At 37.9% G+C, this 19,184-nt stretch overlaps 1 protein-coding gene across 1 annotated transcript in view; it reads left to right on the top strand.

Annotated features, from left to right (window-relative positions):
* Positions 1–19,184, top strand: part of LOC136863553 (uncharacterized) — a 452,780-nt gene that overhangs the window by 124,901 nt on the left and 308,695 nt on the right. Inside the window, exon 7 of the mRNA XM_067139933.2 lies at positions 8,515–8,750. Within this exon, the coding sequence (XP_066996034.2) occupies positions 8,515–8,750 (236 nt within the window). The remainder of the gene's footprint in view (positions 1–8,514; positions 8,751–19,184) is intronic.

The raw sequence follows: 19,184 nt of genomic DNA, 5'->3' as shown, positions 1-19,184 counted from the left end.
GGGAATGATTGAATATGATCGGATATCAGTTCAGTGACATCTTTCTGGTATTTGGATTGGTTCCTCTCTTGTCCCTGGGAATTTCTCCATGAAGAAGAAGAAGCATTGTGATACGGAATACTCTTTTCTGAATGACGGCATGCATGCTCATAAAAGTTGAATGACATACCTTCTTTCTATTGTTGCCATCCATAACAAAGTAAGTGAAACTTGCTGCTCGCTGCTTTGAATTTTCATTCCTTGGTCTTTTGGTCTTAATTTCATTCTTCTCGATGAGGCGCTGCAAGTGTAAATCTTGTGCATCCTTACTGGGAAGTTGAAGAAACTTGGAAAGAATGGACATGCGAGCCTCTTCGTTGATAATCTCAAAGCACTTCTTTCTGCATCTAGAAGAATAACATATTATTAATACTAAGTATAAATCTGTACCATACGTATTGTTATCTAAAACAAGAGTAGAAAGTTTGGTTGCATGTTAGAATATTATTTACTAAACAATCCCTAGTAATACTTCTCAAGCTCCTTACTTACCTGCAGTCAGAACCGGTTTCTTTGCCTTCCACAACTCTCCCACGTTTATTCACATATGCTAGTCCTCTGAGTCTTGCGTGTTTCAGAACACTATGTTTATGGCCCTCAGGCTATGCTTTCCTTTTCTGAGTCATATTCTCAAACGTAATACAAAGATCACTTTGTCATCCACCGAGATACAAACTGAAATACTGTACACTATAACCCACCATGTACCGTACGATTTCTGTTTCCCTCCAGTATGTTGTCCTTTGTGTTGTACCAATGCCGTAAATTGAAATATCCCCTGTTATACCTACATCGCATGCAACGTACAGCAAAGAATGGAACTAAGTCATGAATAGCAAGTGGTGAAGAAACGCACTAAGTCTGACTTAGTGCGTTTCTTCACAATATGCCTGATGTCCATCCACTGTTTCTCCTACAAGGAGAAGGCTGACTTATTTCTTTCCTTTACCAAATGATAGGTCTTGGTTATGTGAGGTAAATGAGGCAATAAAATGAAAATGGCCGATTTTGACTTAGTTCCTTACTCGACTGCACGATTCAATTGAAATGGAGGAGAACAGAAGTTTGAACTATTTGGATGTAACAATAACTAGAAATAATGAACATTTGGCATACCAAGCAACCCACACAAACAGATGTCTTAATAAACAGCAGTTCTATCCATCCAGGACTACACAAGAAGGCAGTATTCTATAGCATGATTAATAGAGCCATTAACATACCATTAGAGAGAAATGAATTCAATAAAGAGATGAACATCATATATGGCATTGTCGGAAGAAATGGTTGGTCCAGAAATTACGTAAATAGGATCAAGAGTAAGATGGTGAATAAACCTAAAACTTTCCTCGTAAACAAGAAAGAAAAGAAATTTGTGACAGTTACATCAATAGGCAATCATATAGTCTGGCCAAACTTTTTTTTTTTCTTTTTTTTTTTTCTCTTCTTCTCCTTCCAGGTTTGTGGGTTCTTTAAACTATGAAAGCATTGAATAGCATACATTTTTATCAACAAGAGGACTACTTTCTTGCCCCACTTGATGGTTTTACTCACAGTTGAGTAGTACAACAAATGCTGGTCTGCTCTGTCCTCTCCCTTCATGTATTTCTCTTGCTGAAAGGTGTACCCAGGGTTCTTCACAACACCACCTCTTCTAGTTTTAGCAGGCTTGATGGTAGCTGTATGTACGTTGCTAACCATTCGCACCACCTGCTTGTCTTTCCAACCTTGTAATACCCCATCTCTCTTTTGGAAATACATGCTTTCCCCTTTCTCCTTTCTGTTTACAGCAGCTGGAAGCTCATATGGAAGTTTCCTATTGGCATTTATAGTCCTACTAATCCTAGTCTTCCTTGCAAGCAACTTATCTGCAGTTACTACACTGTTGTAATAGTTGTCCTGGTCTAAATATGGTTCCAGTACAGAAAAAGTGGTTTCTTTCAGTCTTTTACACTTCCTACTATCCATTTCCATATTACAGATATACCTGTAGTGGCCTCACACACACCATTTGCACCATTAAGCCATATTTTGCCAGCTTTCCAGGATTTTAGGTCCTAACTTTAGATTGCAGAATCATGGCCTCATCAAGTGATAACTGCTGGGTGGGTTTTTATAAGGTCTGAAATCAATCAATGAAATTTTTGAGTACAGGTCTGGATCATCCTCCACTGAATTATCAGTAAAGTGCTATGTATTCTATATCTGTTCCCAACAATTGTGACTCAGCTGTCTGAAAACAGGAGTACCAAGGGAGTTGGCCATGCAGTTACTGGCGTGTAGCTGTAAGCTTGCATTTGGGAGATAGTGGGTTTGAATCCCACTGCCAGCAGCCCTGAAGATGGTTTTCTGTGGTTTCCCATTTTCACACCAGGCAAGTGCTGCGGCTGTACATTAATTAATTAAGGCCACAGCTGCTATCTTCCCATTTGTCCTTTCCTATCCCATCGTCGCCATAAAACTTGTCTGTGTCGGTGGGACGTAGAGCAAATAGTTAAATATAAAATGTAGGAGTCTGTCAAAGGGTCTGTACTCCAATAATCCCTGTAACTGTCTATCTTTACGTGTCCCATCAAAATTAATTACAACCAAACACCATATAATATCAGTAACTGAAATGTCAGTCCACTTTAGTGTTTCTTAGGGATTGTTTTATATTTATGTACATTCTAACTATGGTAAGATGAGATTTATTACAAAAATGTTCAATAACTCGTAAAAAAAAAAGTTAATTGCAACCTTTGAAATACTATACAGATCATCGGGAACAAATGTCAGACCTCAAACAGTTCCAAATGTGTGACTGGGGATTGTCTTTTGTGTAGCCACTGCTCATAGCCATTCCAAATACACTCATAAAAAAAAAAAGTTTATTACAACCTTTGAAATACTGTACGAATAATTGGGAACAAATCTCAGACCTCAAACAGTTCCAAATGTGTGACTGGGGATTGTCTTTTGTGTAGCCACTGCTCGTACCCATTCCAAATACACAAACTTCTACCTGAATATCACTGCCTACCATCTCATGCACGCATTTTCAGTTTGAAGTGTAAAAAATTGTCTTGATTTTTTATTCATTAGAAGGTTACAAAATACAATCACATTGAAAAAAAAAAAAAAGAAATAATAGTTCATTTTCTTTGAAAATTACACAGACCTCATATGAGGCCTATGTGCATGAAGGGAGTCCATACACACCACACCACAACTGAACTGTGGAATAATTTTCTTGGAAGATATTGTGCGCAGGATGTCAGTTTTACACGCATTTTTTACCAAACTAAATTTTGGATTAAGAAGTTGCTGTTGTTGTTATTGTTATTTCCTGCTAAGGAATTCCTCAAAACGCTCTGGACAAAGGGCTTCTTGGCAGCGACTGGACATACGTGGTTTTCCTTGAACAACCATGATGCATAATCTTTGTTGGTTTTTTGGGGATAGTGAGCACCCCCCCCCCTCCCCAATCCTTCCTCAGCTCATCGGGAGCCTTCAATTTCAACTTTTGTTGTTGTTGCTGGTGGCATCTGTGAAGCGGGTCTTCCTTTCTTGGGTTGATGGCTGCTTCCCGTGTAAATGAGAGAAGTAGCTACTGAGCCTTTTGGTGTATCGATAAAGACCTACGAGCAAATCCATTATATCTACGCCACCCATGTGGAAATTGTAAATGCTCCTGGAATATGGTCGTGGAATGTCAGTGATTGCTTGCAGTTTTCGACACCATCTCTTAGCAACACCTACTGGTTCTGCTCCCGCAAATGCAGTTGCTACTTGTAGAAAAGAATTATCATGCCAGTGGGTTATTGTGATGTTGGACTGCGACGTTTTAACAGAGTATGGCCCTCTCGGTTCCTTCTTCATGGTTTTCACAGACCACAGCTTGAGATCAGCACCACAAAGCCTGTTAACTCTGACAGTCCTGGAAGCATAAATACCATCTTCAAGAAGTTTCTCGAGAAAATTAATCAGCGTAAACAGATTATATAAAAAAAAAAAAAAAAAAAGGCTTATGGCTTTTGAACTTCACGTCTTCACATAGCCTAGGAACAACATCACCAGTTGCTCCAAATTTAGAATGACCCTCACCATTTTGCACTTTTCCTTGGTAGATTTCAAAGTTATGGACGTATCCTAAGGAACCGGCTAAGATCCAAATTTTGAAGCCCCTATTTTTGGGGTTTACTCTTCATATATTGTTTCAGCTTTGATCGGCCTTTCAAACTGACCATCATCTCATCAACTGATAAAAATTCTTCTGGCTGGGAAGAACATCTAAAGACGTGCTTGGAATGGTCAGACATAGGACGTAAACGTATAAACCTATCATTGTTGTCTGCTGGAATGTTCTGATTGTCAATGAAGTGCAAATACTTCTGTATCTCACAAAAGCAATTGTATGTCATATTTTCAGCTAATATTGACAATTAGTACCATGCTTGGAGCTCCAACACTACCTCAGTCGTGCATACCGTAAGTAAGTAGTGATAAAGTTGATGCCCAAGTACAATTTCAGTTTAGGAATTGTCAGTGAATTGTCTTTACCGTTCTGGCCAGCATAAAGATTCGACTAGGTCACGATCTCAGCCATTACCGCTGATATTTGATTTGTGCTTTCCTTCAAACTGTGGGGCGTTATTTACAAGGTCATTTTCTTTCTCGGCGTACCACAAGACAAGTCTTCTATGTTGTATGACACTCTGATTGTTTCCATCTTCTGCTGGAACAGGTTGTTCTGGAATTTGAAAAGGGTCAAGATCGTAAACAATGTCAGATCTTAGTGGCTGCGTTTCTACATCTGGTGGGCATAGTTCATCTTCTGACTCAGAAATTCCGTCCTCAGATCTACTGGGGATATCCAATAGTTGATATATTTGGTCATCAGTCAATGTAGAGGGATTTTCCAATTTCCTGAAATAGGAAACCAAATTGTTGAAGTAGTTCAGTATCGAAAGAGACAGCATATGGTACATCATAAATTACAGTGTTCAGTTCTCTTCTAGTGTGCCTGGACTTTAGAAGTGTAAGATATAATCCTAATATAGCCTAAGAGCAGTTCATATACAGTATTTTGTGACATGGAATATTATGAATCTTATTTACCTCTTCTCAGGACACAGAGTATATTGTGAAATTCGTTGTGAAGACTGTATTTTTTTACAGACAGCCCTGGTTCTTCGTCCATTTTTTTTTTTCTAAAAGCATAGAAATGAGAATATATGACAAATGTGCCATGAAACACCAGCAGTCTGTCTTGATTAGCATTGAAACTTCCATCAAAACATCACCAAAACACTACAAAATGGTGTAGTTTCAATTGAGGTTATGATTGTGAACCATAACCTCTCGTACATTTAGACCTCATATGAGGCCCCTATATTATTACACAAAATAATGGTAATGAATTGCATGTACAATAAAAATACTAATACCATGGAAAGAGAGTGCTTTTCTACTATATAAAACATTTTTACTTACCAATTATATATATGTGTAATAATGTAGTTTGCATATGATGCACCCAAATAACAACTGCGCCACAACTGCCTACATCTTTGCAGCTGCAAGGAAGTGCTGCCATCTCATAGATATAGTTGTAACTAATATCACACCTCACATGATGTCTGAAGTGAAGAACCCAAATTCATAACAATATTAAATAAATGGCCCACAAAACTAAACATGATTTAGGGACCTGAGGCTTGTGCGCACAAGAGGGTTAAAAAAATCTTAAATAACTCATATCAAAAAAGTTAATTACAATTACAATCATTGGGAACAAATGTCAGACCTCAAACAGTTCCAAATGTATGACTGGGGATTGTCTTTTGTGTAGCCGCTGCTCGTAGCCATTCCAAATACACAAACTTCTACCTGAATATCACTACCTAGAATCAAAGTCACTCACCAAAACACAGGGACTTTTTGTACGATTAGTCGATGTCCATTTAGTGATAGGATAATAGAATACTTTTAATAATTGAATAACATCCATCCAGTTATTTAAATAGTAGAATACATAATAAAAGAAATGGCTATTATTGTAAATTTATGTCAAAGGAAAAAATACCTTATATTAGCTTTAAGACCACAGCAAATGATGATGATGATGATGATGATGATGATGATGATGATACAGCTATCTCTCTTTCATTCACCAGCTGTTATTTTCCCCTGTGGCTTGGTGTGCTAGAATAACATCCATGGTATCCTTTGCCTGCCTCATAAAAGGTGACTAAAAGGGGTCCCAGGAGCTATTACATTATTTAAGAAAAGTCTAGGTGAACAATTGATAGCAATCTGCTACCTGGACAACAGCCCTAATTGCATATCAGTGGTGATTTGATTGATTGATTGATTGATTGATTGATTGATTGATTGATCGAGCGTGGGTTGGCAACCACGGGGCCCTGGCCGAGTACAGGCATTGTTTCCACTCGTGTCAGGCTCTTTACTTTCATCTGCCCTAACCGACCTTCCTTTATCAACTGTTGTTCTTTTCAGACTCTGACGGTATTAGGTTTCCAAGACCTAGGGAGTCTTTAATTTTCATGCCCTTCGTTGTCCTTGTCTTTCTTTGCCTGATACCTTCCATTTTTTGCCTCTGATTAGTATTAATAGAAGACAGTTGCCCAGTTGTATTCCCTCTTAAAACAGTAATCACCACCACCAAATTTTCCTTCAATGTTTTCAGCCCTTATTGATTTGTGTTGTCCATTTACACATTTTCTTGCATTTTCTTGTCTGGGGAAAGAACCATAATCAGTGTTGCCAACTTAACGATCCAGAGTCTTTTTGGAGTCATTTACTGGCAGAATTTCAAAGATAGCAACTTCACCATATTTTAGAGAAAATTCTGATAAATTTTAATTTATGACTTGATAAATTGGATGAGCCAAGTAGTCAACACTGTAGCATTGTGCTTCGTGTAACTGCGTGGGCGCTTGATGCAATATATTACTCTATGCGCTAAAAATAATGGCATCTGAGTGCATAACTCATTCATTTCCAGAAGACTTATCAGAGACCGTTTGTCCCACTCACATACTTCCTTTAAGGGAATGGAAATAGGTAACTTTAATTTCCCTGTGATGAGATTGATGAGAACATTTGGATCACTTTTCATTAGATTATTTTGAAAGCATTTGTTATCCAGTTACCCCATTCATTCGAATGGAGTTTTGAAGGAGTAATAGAGAAATAATAGTATGGAAAAAATAATTTAATAAAAGATTGAATAAAGTGGAATAATCAAATAAGCAATTATTTTGTATTCAATTATCCGATCACTATGTTGAGGGGCCCAAAAACACTGCCACTATCACTATTTTCACTCTACTTTATTTGGCACATCAGATAATGAATCTGCGTATTAAGGCGACACTCTGAAGATAAAAATCGATATTTTGGTCATTTTGGTGAAATTTTTTTAATGACTGAAATTGGAAGGATTGAGTTTCTTTCTTCTTGGCATGAAGTTATTCTGCTGAATTCAAACAATTTATCACTGTAATAATGCTTTGTTTGCCAATTGTAATTTTACATTTAAATCCCATTTTTCTCCCATAATATTCTGCCAAATGTAACCGAATTTGTGTGGTATATTTATCACAGCTATATTAAGGAACCTGTATATGGAATTTTTGATTGCAGAATTTTTTCAAGTAGTAAGAATTTTTAAGTCCAAAATTTTAGAATGTAAAAATTACACAAACTTTAGTACAATGAACCTCCTTATATAAATTGTGTAGAGAAAAATCGATACGTAGTGCTTTTAAAAGAAGTATTATCTACCTAAATCAAATTTACATGAACATGTTAATTAAATTTCATGAAAAAATGGAATTAAAAATTGTTTAAAAAATATTTTGGAAAAACTATTAATTGTATAGAAATGTTTGTGATATCTGTACTTTTATGTAGGTTACATTCCCACAAAATTTTGTGAAAATCCATGCATTAGGTAAAAGTATCCTTTTATCTCCGGAGTGTCATCTTAATCGTTCATCATACAAGGCACATTGCTATGGGCACACCATCTTGTACATTGACTCTAGGTACATCAAGAACGCCCATGTGTGTAGGTGATTTTCATGGCTACAGTGATTGTACAAGTGGAAATATATATTAGCTCTAACATCTACAATCCCATTACTCCACTACATGACTGCAACTACTTTGAAGTTTAGTCAACAGATAGAACGACAAGATGCAACAGAGCCTGTGTGTAAAAGCCAAGATTTCCAAGGCCCATCATCCACTGCTAACTGAAATAATACGGAGGTCTCTGGAGCCCATCATCAATGTGTTCATAAGAAAAGTATTTCTTCTTTCTATTTAAACTTTCTTCCCTGAATAAATGAGCAGGCTGATGTGATAGTTTGTGTATTTGATTATGATAAGATGTACCTGCTTGATTATTGAATTTATAATGTCCTTAGTGCTTGTAATGAGATTTGAATTTTGGTTATTTAACAGATGTGGTGACTATAAGCAGTAGCAGTGATGATGATGACTGCATTCTGCTTTCTGAGCCGTCGAGTGGTGATGAAGCCGACCCAGTAGATGATCCCACTAATTCAGGAATGCACACAAATGACCTATACAATGTACCGGATGAGCACGGTCGTGTATTAGTTAACGTGGGACATCCACCAGAAGAGGAAGACATTTTTCTAGCACCTCAAATTGCACGTGTAATCAAACCTCATCAGGTAAGTGTATTTAAATGTCAGTACTTGTTAACTGCAACAAGAATGGTGTTTGTGAGTAAATTGCTAATTACAAGAAAAATTGTATTCTACATATAATTTCAATCATCAGTCACCAGTCACCATTGATTTGCTTGCATTTTTAAGGCTGTCACCCAGATGGCAAGTTTCCTGTTGGTTGTTTACCTATCTTTTATTAGAAGATTTCAAAGAAGTGGAAAGTTTATCCGACATCTCCTGTGGAAAATTGTTGTCTTTAATACGTCTTCCTTGAAAGAATATTTGCCACAATTTGTTTTCTTGAATTCCAAATTTATCTTCAAATTATGATATTTCCACTTTAAAAAAAACTTCATTCAAGCTTATTTGTTTACTAATGTCATTCCATGCCATCTCTTCTCTGACAGCTCAGAACTTGCTGCTTAGTCCATTCATCAGTTTGCCTCCTTACTCCTAAGTTTTCCCAGCCCGAAGTCTGTAACATTTTGATAACACTACTCTTTTGTAGAAAATCTCCCATAATAAACTGTGCTGCTTTCCTTTGGCTCTTTTCTAGTTCTCAAATCTAGTAATCCTGGCGAGGGTCCATACACTGCTTTGCAGTCCTACCAGTGACTTATATGCCCTCTCCTTTATATACCCTCATAACCATATCAGGTGATTCGTAACTTTTATTTACAATCTTGTTAATGTGATTACTGCAATGAAAACCTTTCCTTCTGTTAACACCTAACCACGAGGTACTTTTACTTCAACACCACCCCTTAAAACTGAGAGAACTTTTCCTCTTGGTGAAACTTTCACCTCATTTACCATCGTACCATTGTCTGCTGTCCATCTCACAAAGTTATCGAGGTCTTTTTACAGTTACAATCCTGTAACTTGTTCATTACTCTGTACAGTTAAACATCATCTGCTAAAAGCCTTATCTGTGATTCCAGATCTTTACTTTTATCATTTCTATATATATAAGAAAACATGAAGGTCCAATTATACTGCCTTGCAGAACTCCCTTCTTAAACATTATAAAATCATCTCTTACTCTAATTCTCTGAGTTCTGTTTTCTGTAAATTTATCCACCCATTCAACCAATTTGTTTTCTAGTCCATTAGCCCCCATTTTCATTAATAGTCTCTTGTGATCTACCTTATCAAATGCCTTGAGTAGGTCAATAGCAATTCATCTATCATTTAACCCTCTGAATCTAAAATATCTGCTATATCTTGCTGGAATCCTGCAGGTTGAGTCACAGTGGAATAATCTGTGCTAAACCCAGACTGCTTTCTACCAAACCAGTTTGTAATTTTGCAAGCATGTTCAATACGATCAGAAAGAATGCTTTCCCGGAATTTACATGCGATACATGTCAAGCTTGTAAATATCCGCTGTATGTTTATCACCCATTCCTTTGTACATTGGGGCTACTCTAGCAACTCTCCATTTATTTCGTACAGCTCCTTTATGCAAACGGTAATAAAATAAATACTTTAGATTGGCACTATATCTCAACACTTTGTCGCCTATGAATTTCAGCAGCTTTTTCAGATTTCAAACTTTGTATCCTTTTTCTAAATATCATTATTATTGTAGGTAAATTTAAGTACTTTGCTAGTATTAGTCACCTTCTCTGCAGGGGCGTTATCCTTATGTCTGACTGTTTTGACACACTGCTGTCTCTAAATCCTTGCATATATGCTCCCCTTGTTCATTGATGACTTCTGGAATGTCCTTCCTAGCACCTGTTTCTGCCAAGAAGTGACTATACAAAACCTCCCATTTTTCACTAAAACTCATGACTGCCAGTTCTGCTTGTCATCATGTTATTTACAGCTGACTGTTTTCTAAATCAATTTTCCTAGTAAGTTTCTTCTTCGCTTCCACAAACATTACTAACTGTTACTTCTTTCTAACCTGAAACTCCTCTTTGATTTCTTTATTTCCCTGCTGCAGTATCATGGTTCATTACCATTCCTTACCACTTTTAAAGCTCCATGCCTATTTTCACATTTGTCAAAAATTCCTTTAAGCCCATTCCATAATTTGTTTATATTTTTATTTACCATTTCCTACCAGTCATTTTTAATTGTTTTAAACTCCCCCATGATTCTCTTATCAGCCATATGGTACTGCGTAATAGTCCTACTTTTACAACCTTCCTTTCTATCACATTTATTTTTGACTGCGACGAAAACAGCTTTGTAATTACTTACACAATCTACCACTTCATTTTCCCAATAGAGCTTATCTGTTTGTATCAGCACCATGTTGGTTCCATCAGTTTCCGATTCATTTGTACTTCCCAGGTTAACTTATTTACTGGTCATGCTGTCTGTCATTCGCAATAACTCTGTTGGTAAATTGAGATCACCCGCTACGATCATGTTCCTTTCTACGTTGTTCTCCACATAGCTGATTATCTTATCAAATTATTCAGCATCACCCCCTTCCAGGTCTGTACACCCCAAGAACATCAAGTTGCTTACTATCTTGAGAGATGATTCTTACCCTAGAATTTCATGTTTCTGATACTGAAATTTTTCATAGCTTACAAGTTCGTCCTTCGCCAGTGTGAATACTGTATTTCACCACATAATCATCACACTTTTTATACAAACATTTTTTGGAAAAAGAAATATATTAATGTGCAACCATCATGCAAAGAATTTTTTAATACCATTATTTGTATTACTCCAAAAATGAATTTACCGTATTTCACGGCATAATCGTCGCCACCGCGTAATCGTCGCATCCTTTATTTTCAATACAAAAATCGGACTTTAAACCTTTAATTACATAATCGTCGCACGTCCAAATTTTGTTCACTAATCTGGTTAAAAGGTAAATGGAACTGCAACTTAAGTTGCACATGAATGCGCAATTTAAATACGTGTATGGTTTATGGGCAATTTGGCAACACAGTCACGTTTGCGACATGTTGCACAACGTATAAATAAATAATACTGATATATGTACGACGCATGGCTTACTGGTAGACTATCGGCAGTTTGACAACGTGGTCGCGAGACAGTGTACTATTTATTCACCACCTACATATTATGAGTTCCCATTTGAAATATGTAAGGCTGTAAGTTATCGCTTATCGGCAACGTCGCCAGGAAATACCGGCTAGGTAGGTTGAATGGACCTCGAACCAGCCCTCAGATACAGGTAAAATTCCCTGACCCGGCCGTGAATTGAACCCGAGGCCTCCGTGTAAGAGGCAAGCACGCTACCCCTACACCATGGGGCCGGCTCCTGTGTTATTGCGCACGAAGTGAAATCCAAGACGATAACGCAGATTTCCACGGAATTATTCAGCCGAATTATTTACGATGTCTCAGTTGTCATCGCTAGACTCTTATCTTACTACTACGTCATAAGTGTCCGGGCATGGGATGAAAACTTTTATCCAAGCAGTCAAGATAATTATTATCCAATGCTATTAAAGTTTTATTTTATAAACTCGTCGGTAATGTAATGTAAAATCATCAATAACTGGGAAGAAATATTAACCTAATTACCGTATGTTTAAAAGAAATTGAAAAAAATGAATGTTTGTTACTGACGTCTCGGAATACAGTCAACTATACAGTAGATCTACACCGCGCTAGCTAGAGCTCCGGTTTGCGAGCTTTGCGCAAGCGCAGTAGTGTGTCGCAACCAACGAGCTAAACTGATAAATTGTTGCATGCTTCCTTGCTGCCTAACAGTATTGGCTGCTCTGGAATGGACAGATCACAGATGCATTTATTTGTTTCAGATTTACGTGATTACTGTAGACATGTGTGCGTGAGAATTTAAGTTTTTAATTTGTGTTTTGGATGTTTGCAGAAATAATTTGTTTTAATAGTGAACAATTACGGAAAGTCATTTATATCGCAAAACATTAACGTGTGAAGCATTTATAAGCGATTATGGGTAAATATAGAAACTATTCTGCGGGCTTCAAGCTAAGCGTAATTGCCTTCGCTGAACAGCACGGGAACAGAGCTGCAGAAAGAAAATTTTCTGTGAGTGAAAAGTTGGTGCGTGACTGGCAGAAAGTAAAAAACAAGCTAAAAAGCACAAACCCTTCTAGACGCGCGTTTAGAAGTCCTAAAACAGGGAAGTTTCCTATAATTGACGAAGAAGTGTTTAGGTACGTCAGTGAAATACGTAACAATGGCTGCAGTGTATCATATGAAATGTTACAAATTAAGGGACAGGAGGTAGCGCGCAAACACAACATACCGGTAACTCAGTTTAAGGCGACTCGTGGGTGGATTAAGAGGTTCATGCGACGACACAATCTGTCAGTGCGAAGGAGAACAACACTAAGCCAAAAGTTGCCTGCTGATTACACGGACAAGATTGTAAATTTTCACCGATTTGTCATACGTTTGCGCAAGGAGACTTCCTACTTGCTTTCTCAAATCGGTAATGCCGATCAGACTCCAATCTTTTTTTGATATGCCTCGCAACAGCACTATTGCGCTAAAAGGATCACGGAGTGTATTAATGAAAACCAGCGGTAGTGAGAAGTTGCGATGCACGGCAATGCTAGCCATTACAGCTGACGGGAGAAAGTTGCCGCCTTACATCATTTTCAAGAGGAAAACGATGCCTAAGAATATACAGTTTCCCCGTGGAATTCATGTACGAGTGCAACCAAAGGGTTGGATGGACGTAGAACTCATGCTGGACTGGGTTAAAACTGTGTGGAATAGAAGACCTGGTGCACTACTAAAACAACCAGCTCTGCTTGTTTTAGATAGTTTCCGAGGTCACCTCGTGAACGAAGTGAAGCAAATTCTCACTACAAATAAGACACGACAGATAGTCATTCCTGGTGGCCTAACATCTGCTTTGCAGCCACTAGACGTAACAATAAACCCTTTAAAGACCACTTACGTCGATTTTACAACGAGTGGATGATGAGCGGCGATCAGCAATTGACGCCCGCCGGAAATATCAGGCGTCCACCCTTGGACTTGTTATGCTCGTGGGTGAAGAAGAGTTGGGATCTTATACCACCTGAACTAGTCTCCAAGAGCTTCAAAAGGACTGGGATTTCGAATGCACTAGACGGTTCCGAAGATGACGCAGTGTGGCAGGGAGACGAAGAATCTGATACTGGTATTAACAGAGGCGAGGACGGCGCATCAGATAGCCAAACCTGCGATAGCGACACCGAAGATTTGGAATAAATTGCGTACCGGTAAGTCCGCATTTCACAACAAAGCGATAATTTTTTGCAAGTGTAATATTTTAACTTTAATACTCAAATTAATGACTAATTAACTTAATACGTTCATTTTTATTTTCAGGTTGGAAAAACGTTCGCCGAATTGTTGCAAAAAATTATGAATTTTGTTTTAGACTATTTTAATTATTTTTATGTATAAACGCGAGTATTACGTGCATCTTAAATTTGTATCAAATACAATTTAGTTATAAATACATTTTTTGAGTAATACAAATACTGGTATTAAATATTCATCGTATAATGGTCGCACCCTACAATTTTTTTCGAAAATTTTGGTATAAAAAGTGTGACGATTATGCCGTGAAATACGGTATAACAAAATTGTATTTGATACAAGTTTAAGGTGTAAGTAATACTCATGTACTTAAGTGTATGCACTCCACAGACTTGACATAAAAAAGGAAAGTCTCCCCCCAAAGATTGACGGAAGGAAACTACGCGAAATTATGAGAAATCGATCCTTTCAGTCGTGGTGTCAGCTACCACATAAAGGAAAAGGAGTAGTGTTGTATTCAGACTGCCCGAAAGCAAACTCCTGGATGACTCATAAATCACCTCTGTCCTCCTCTGAATACATGAATGCAGTGAAGATGACATGCAACCTCACCGCAGTCAGGTCAGTTCCCGGTAGGTCATTCAACACAACCCGTTGCCGCCAAAATGGCTGGAACGAGACAGAAACCCTTGGACATGTGCTGGGATTCTGCCGGAGCACTGAACTAATGCGCAACCACCGCCACCACCGTGTAAGATCGTCGATTGCTCAAGGCTTGAGACAGCGTGGATGGGAGGTGCACGAGGAGGTTCACTGCATCTCTACCGATGACTCTAATCGGAGGGCAGACATCGTAGCCATCAACAGAGAGGACATGAAAGCGATAGTCTTAGATCCCACCATTCGCTTTGAAAGGGACCTGGATCAGTCTCGGGATGTGGACCTAGAAAAGCAAGCTATTTATATTCCATGCTTGCCTTACCTTTCATCTAAGTATAAAATACCTATCGATCGGTGGATTGTCAGAGGCCTGCTATTCGGAGCAAGAGGCGCCCTCCCTAGTCAGACATCAAACTTCCTACAAAACTTGCAAGTTCCATTCTGCGAGTTAGAAAAAATAGTAATACAGATACTGAGGGACTCTCTGCAAATCATTCACTTCCATCTGTACCTGAGAACGTGATTGACATTTCTCCCCCACTAACCCCGGGAAATAAGATAACAGCTTCAACGATTAAATCTTCATTTCTTGATATTTTTAAACTCCATTGAAATTGAAACTGTATTCCGGATCCAAATGGTCACCCTCATTAGAGGACGGACGATTTATTTCTTTAATAAATCTCTCTCTGTCAAAATAATTAAAATAGTCCAAATCAAAATTCATAATTTATTCCCAACAGTTCGGCAAACATTTCTCCAGTCTGAAAATATAAATAAACTTATTGTCATTGATTGAGCATTCAAGTTAAAATATTACCCTTGCAAAATATTCTTGCATTGTTATGAAATACGGACTTACTGGTAAACAATTTACTCTAAATCTTCAGTGTCGCTATTGCTGGTTTCGGTATCTGATGTACCGTCCTCGCCGCTGCTCACACCACTATCATATTCTTCGTCTCTCTACCACACTGCATCAATTTCAGATCTATCTAGTGCATTCGAAATGAGAGCCGTTTGAAGCTCTTGGCGACTAGTTCAGGAGGTATAAGGGCCCAATTCTTCATTACACTTGAGCATAACAAGTCCAAGGATAGACACCTAATATTTCCAGTGGGCGTCAATAATTGCTGATTGCCACTTGTTGTAAAATCGACGTAAGTGGTCTTTAAATGCTTTGTTAATTATATATGTCCAATGGCTGCATAGTAGATGTTAGGCCACTGGTTTTCATTGAGAAGTTGGTTCTCTTCATTCACGAGATGACCTCGAAAACTATTAAAACCAGCAGAGCCAGCTGTTTCAGTAGTGCACCAGGTCTCCTATCCCACACAGTTTTCACCATGAGTTCTGTTTCTGTCCAACCCTTTGGTTGCACTCGTACATGAATTCCATGTAAAAACTGTATTTGCTTAGGCATAGTTTTCCTCTTGAAGATGTAAGGCGGCAATTTCCTTCCGTCAACTGTAATGTCAAGCATTGCCTTGCATCATAATTTCTCACTGCCACTGGTTTTCATACATACACTCGGTTATCCTTTTAGTGCAATAGTGTTATTTCAAGGCTTATCGAAAAAGACATGAACCTGATCAACATGACTGATTTGAGAAAGTAAGTATGAAGTTTCCTGGTTCAAACAAGACAAATTTATGAAAATGTACAGTTTTGTCTATGTAATCAGCAGGCAATCTTTGATATAGTGTCGTTGCATGAACCTCATAACCCACCTATAACTCGCCTTAAACTGAGTTGTGGGAATGTTGTGTTTGTTCGCTACCTCCAATGCCTTCATTTATAAAATTTCATATGATACTGTACACTGCAGAAGAAAAGAAGACAGAAGAAAATAAAAGTATGGGAATTAAAAAAAATTAAAGAACTCGCCAGAAATTTCAGCAGGAATTAAAACAGCATGTCCCTATATCAGAAATACAAAGTATAGAAGAAGCAGGGATCAAATTTAAAAACATATTGGTAAGCTGTGCAGAGAAGGTTTGTGGTAGAACTTCGGGGAGAGTGAAGGAAAAGGAGACACCTTGGTGGAATGAAAATGTGGAGGAGGTTGTTAAACAAAGAAGAAAGCATGGAAAGAATTGAATAGAGATAGGAAGGAAGGAAGGAAGGAAGGAAGGAAGGAAGTAAGATTAAGCATCAGGAAATTGAAAGTAAGTGTAAAAAAGTGGAAAATGAGAAAAAGAAAAAATGTTGGGAGAGATTCACACAAGAATTGGAAAAGGATTTAATGGTGGAAAAGGGATGTTGTATGGATTGATAAAAAATAAGAGGAAAGAAAAAATCTGCACAAAACAAGCAAAGAGAGTGGAAATGTGATAACAGACCTGGAGGAGACAATGAATAGGTGGAAAGATTATTTCAATAAACTCCTGAATGTGAGAAATGATGCAGAAGTTAGTGTAGTGGTAAATGAGGATGATTCAGAAATGGAGAGCGATATGGCAATGGCAGAGGTGGAAATGGCTGTTTAACAAATAAAAACAGGGAAAGCAGCAGGGATGGATGAAATATGTGTGGAAATGATAAAGGCAGCAGGACCTATCGGTCTACCTTGGCTATATAGGCTGCCAAGGTATGTATGGAGGAAAAAGAAAGTACCTGATGATTGGTGTAAAGATGTAATAATACCAGTGTTTAAGAAAGTCGACGGGAGGAGGTATGTTACAATTATCGAGGAATTACACTGTTGTCACAAGTATCCAAAATATTGCAGAGAATAATAAGGAGGAGGATGAGAGGAAGGGTGGAAAGAAATTTAGAAGAAGGAGAAGAAGAAGAAGAAGAAGAAGAAGAAGAAGAAGAAGAAGAAGAAGAAGAAGAAGAAGAAGAAGAAGAAGAAGAAGAAGAAGAAGAAGAAGAAGAAGAAGAAGAAGAAGAAGAGTATGGATTTTGACAGGGCAGGTCAATGATAGACCCTATATTTACCATGAGGTTACTGATGGAAAAATAGTGGGAATATGGAAAAGATCTGGTGATGGTTATTCCTTGATATAGAGAAGGCATACGCTAGTGTTAATAGAGAAAAGGTGTGGAAAACTCGGGAAAGAAAAGGATGTAGATGGCAGTCAAGGGAACTTGTGAAAGCAATGAATAAGAATTGGTCCATTTGTATCCAGACTCCAGTGGAGAGAACAGATTGGTTTAGAAACCAAACTGCAGGTAAGTGTATTGTCTCTAATTATGTTTATAATGGTTATGGATAAAATTCTAAAGGAAACAAAGGCAAGATATGGAGGTGATATAAAAATATTGTTGTTTGCAGTTAACATAGTGGTCTGGGGAGTCAATAATACAGAAGTGCAAACCCAGCTAGAGGCTTTAAATGACAATATTGAGAAATATAGTATGAAAGTCAATGTGGAGAAGAGAAAAACGGTAATGACAAGAGGAGAAAGGGGAGGAAAAAGGAATGTTTTATATCAGGGGACAAAACCTTGAGGTTGTTGAATATTTTAAATATTTGGGAAGTGATGTAATACAAGATGCAAGGTTGGATAAGCAGATCAGCAGAAGTGTATAAGCGGGAAATATGTTCTACCAGAATGTAAGAAACCTTGTCCGGAACAGAGAGGTTCCTGTGAAATATAAAGTGAGAATGTACAAGATGTACTATACCCATATATTAATGTTTCCTCAGAGACTTTGACTTTGACAATGAAATTAGAGTAAAATTCAGGCCAGTGGGGTGAAGTTCCTGGGGAGTATGGTAGGGAAGAGAAGGAGAGACAGAGTAAGAAATGTTGAAGTCAGAAAAGAGATAGGGGTAGAAAAACAGAGTGATAGGATGGAGAAAAATAAATTGAGATGGTTTGGACATGTTATGAGGATGCAGGAGGAAAGGATACCAAAACAAGTGCGGGAGACTAAGGCAGAAGGAAGGAGGGTAAGAGGGAGGCCCAGAGCAAGATGGATGGACTCTGTCAAGAACAGTATAAGAAAAAGAAAACAGGACTGGAATAAAATGAATGAAGAGGAGTTGTGGAAGGAGAGGCAATGGTAGAGAAGTTCCATCAACACCCCGACCTGGCAGGAGCTGGACAAGGGGAAATGAAAATGACACTGCAGCCATTGTTACGTAATTCATTGAGGTACACAAACACATCTTTATCGTTTTTATTAATGTTCCCGGTTTTAGGACCTCCAAATGCACATCTAGAATAGTTTATGCTTTTAGATTGTCTTTTAATTTCTGCCAGCCCCGTACCAAATTTTCACTCACTGAAAATTTTCTTTCCACAGCTCTGTTTCTGAACTGTTTGCTGAAGACAATTGTGTTCAGCTTGATGCCCGTAGAATAGTTTTGATAATTATCCATAATCGCAAATAAAGGCTTCGTATATTAATGTGTTACTGTGTAAATTACTGTCTGTAACTGTTCATTATTATAATACTCAATAGAAAAACATTTCTACAAACATGCCAAAAACAATAAAACTTAAATTCTCATGCACATCACATCAGTCACAAACACACATGTGCATCTATACATTCCAGAGCAGTTATACTTCTGCAGGAGTA

The sequence above is a fragment of the Anabrus simplex genome, chromosome 2 (assembly GCF_040414725.1).
Source record: "Anabrus simplex isolate iqAnaSimp1 chromosome 2, ASM4041472v1, whole genome shotgun sequence".
NCBI lineage: Eukaryota > Metazoa > Arthropoda > Insecta > Orthoptera > Tettigoniidae > Anabrus > Anabrus simplex.
The sequence above is the reverse complement of the archived record's forward strand: the minus strand, read 5'-3'. Positions and strand labels throughout refer to the sequence as shown.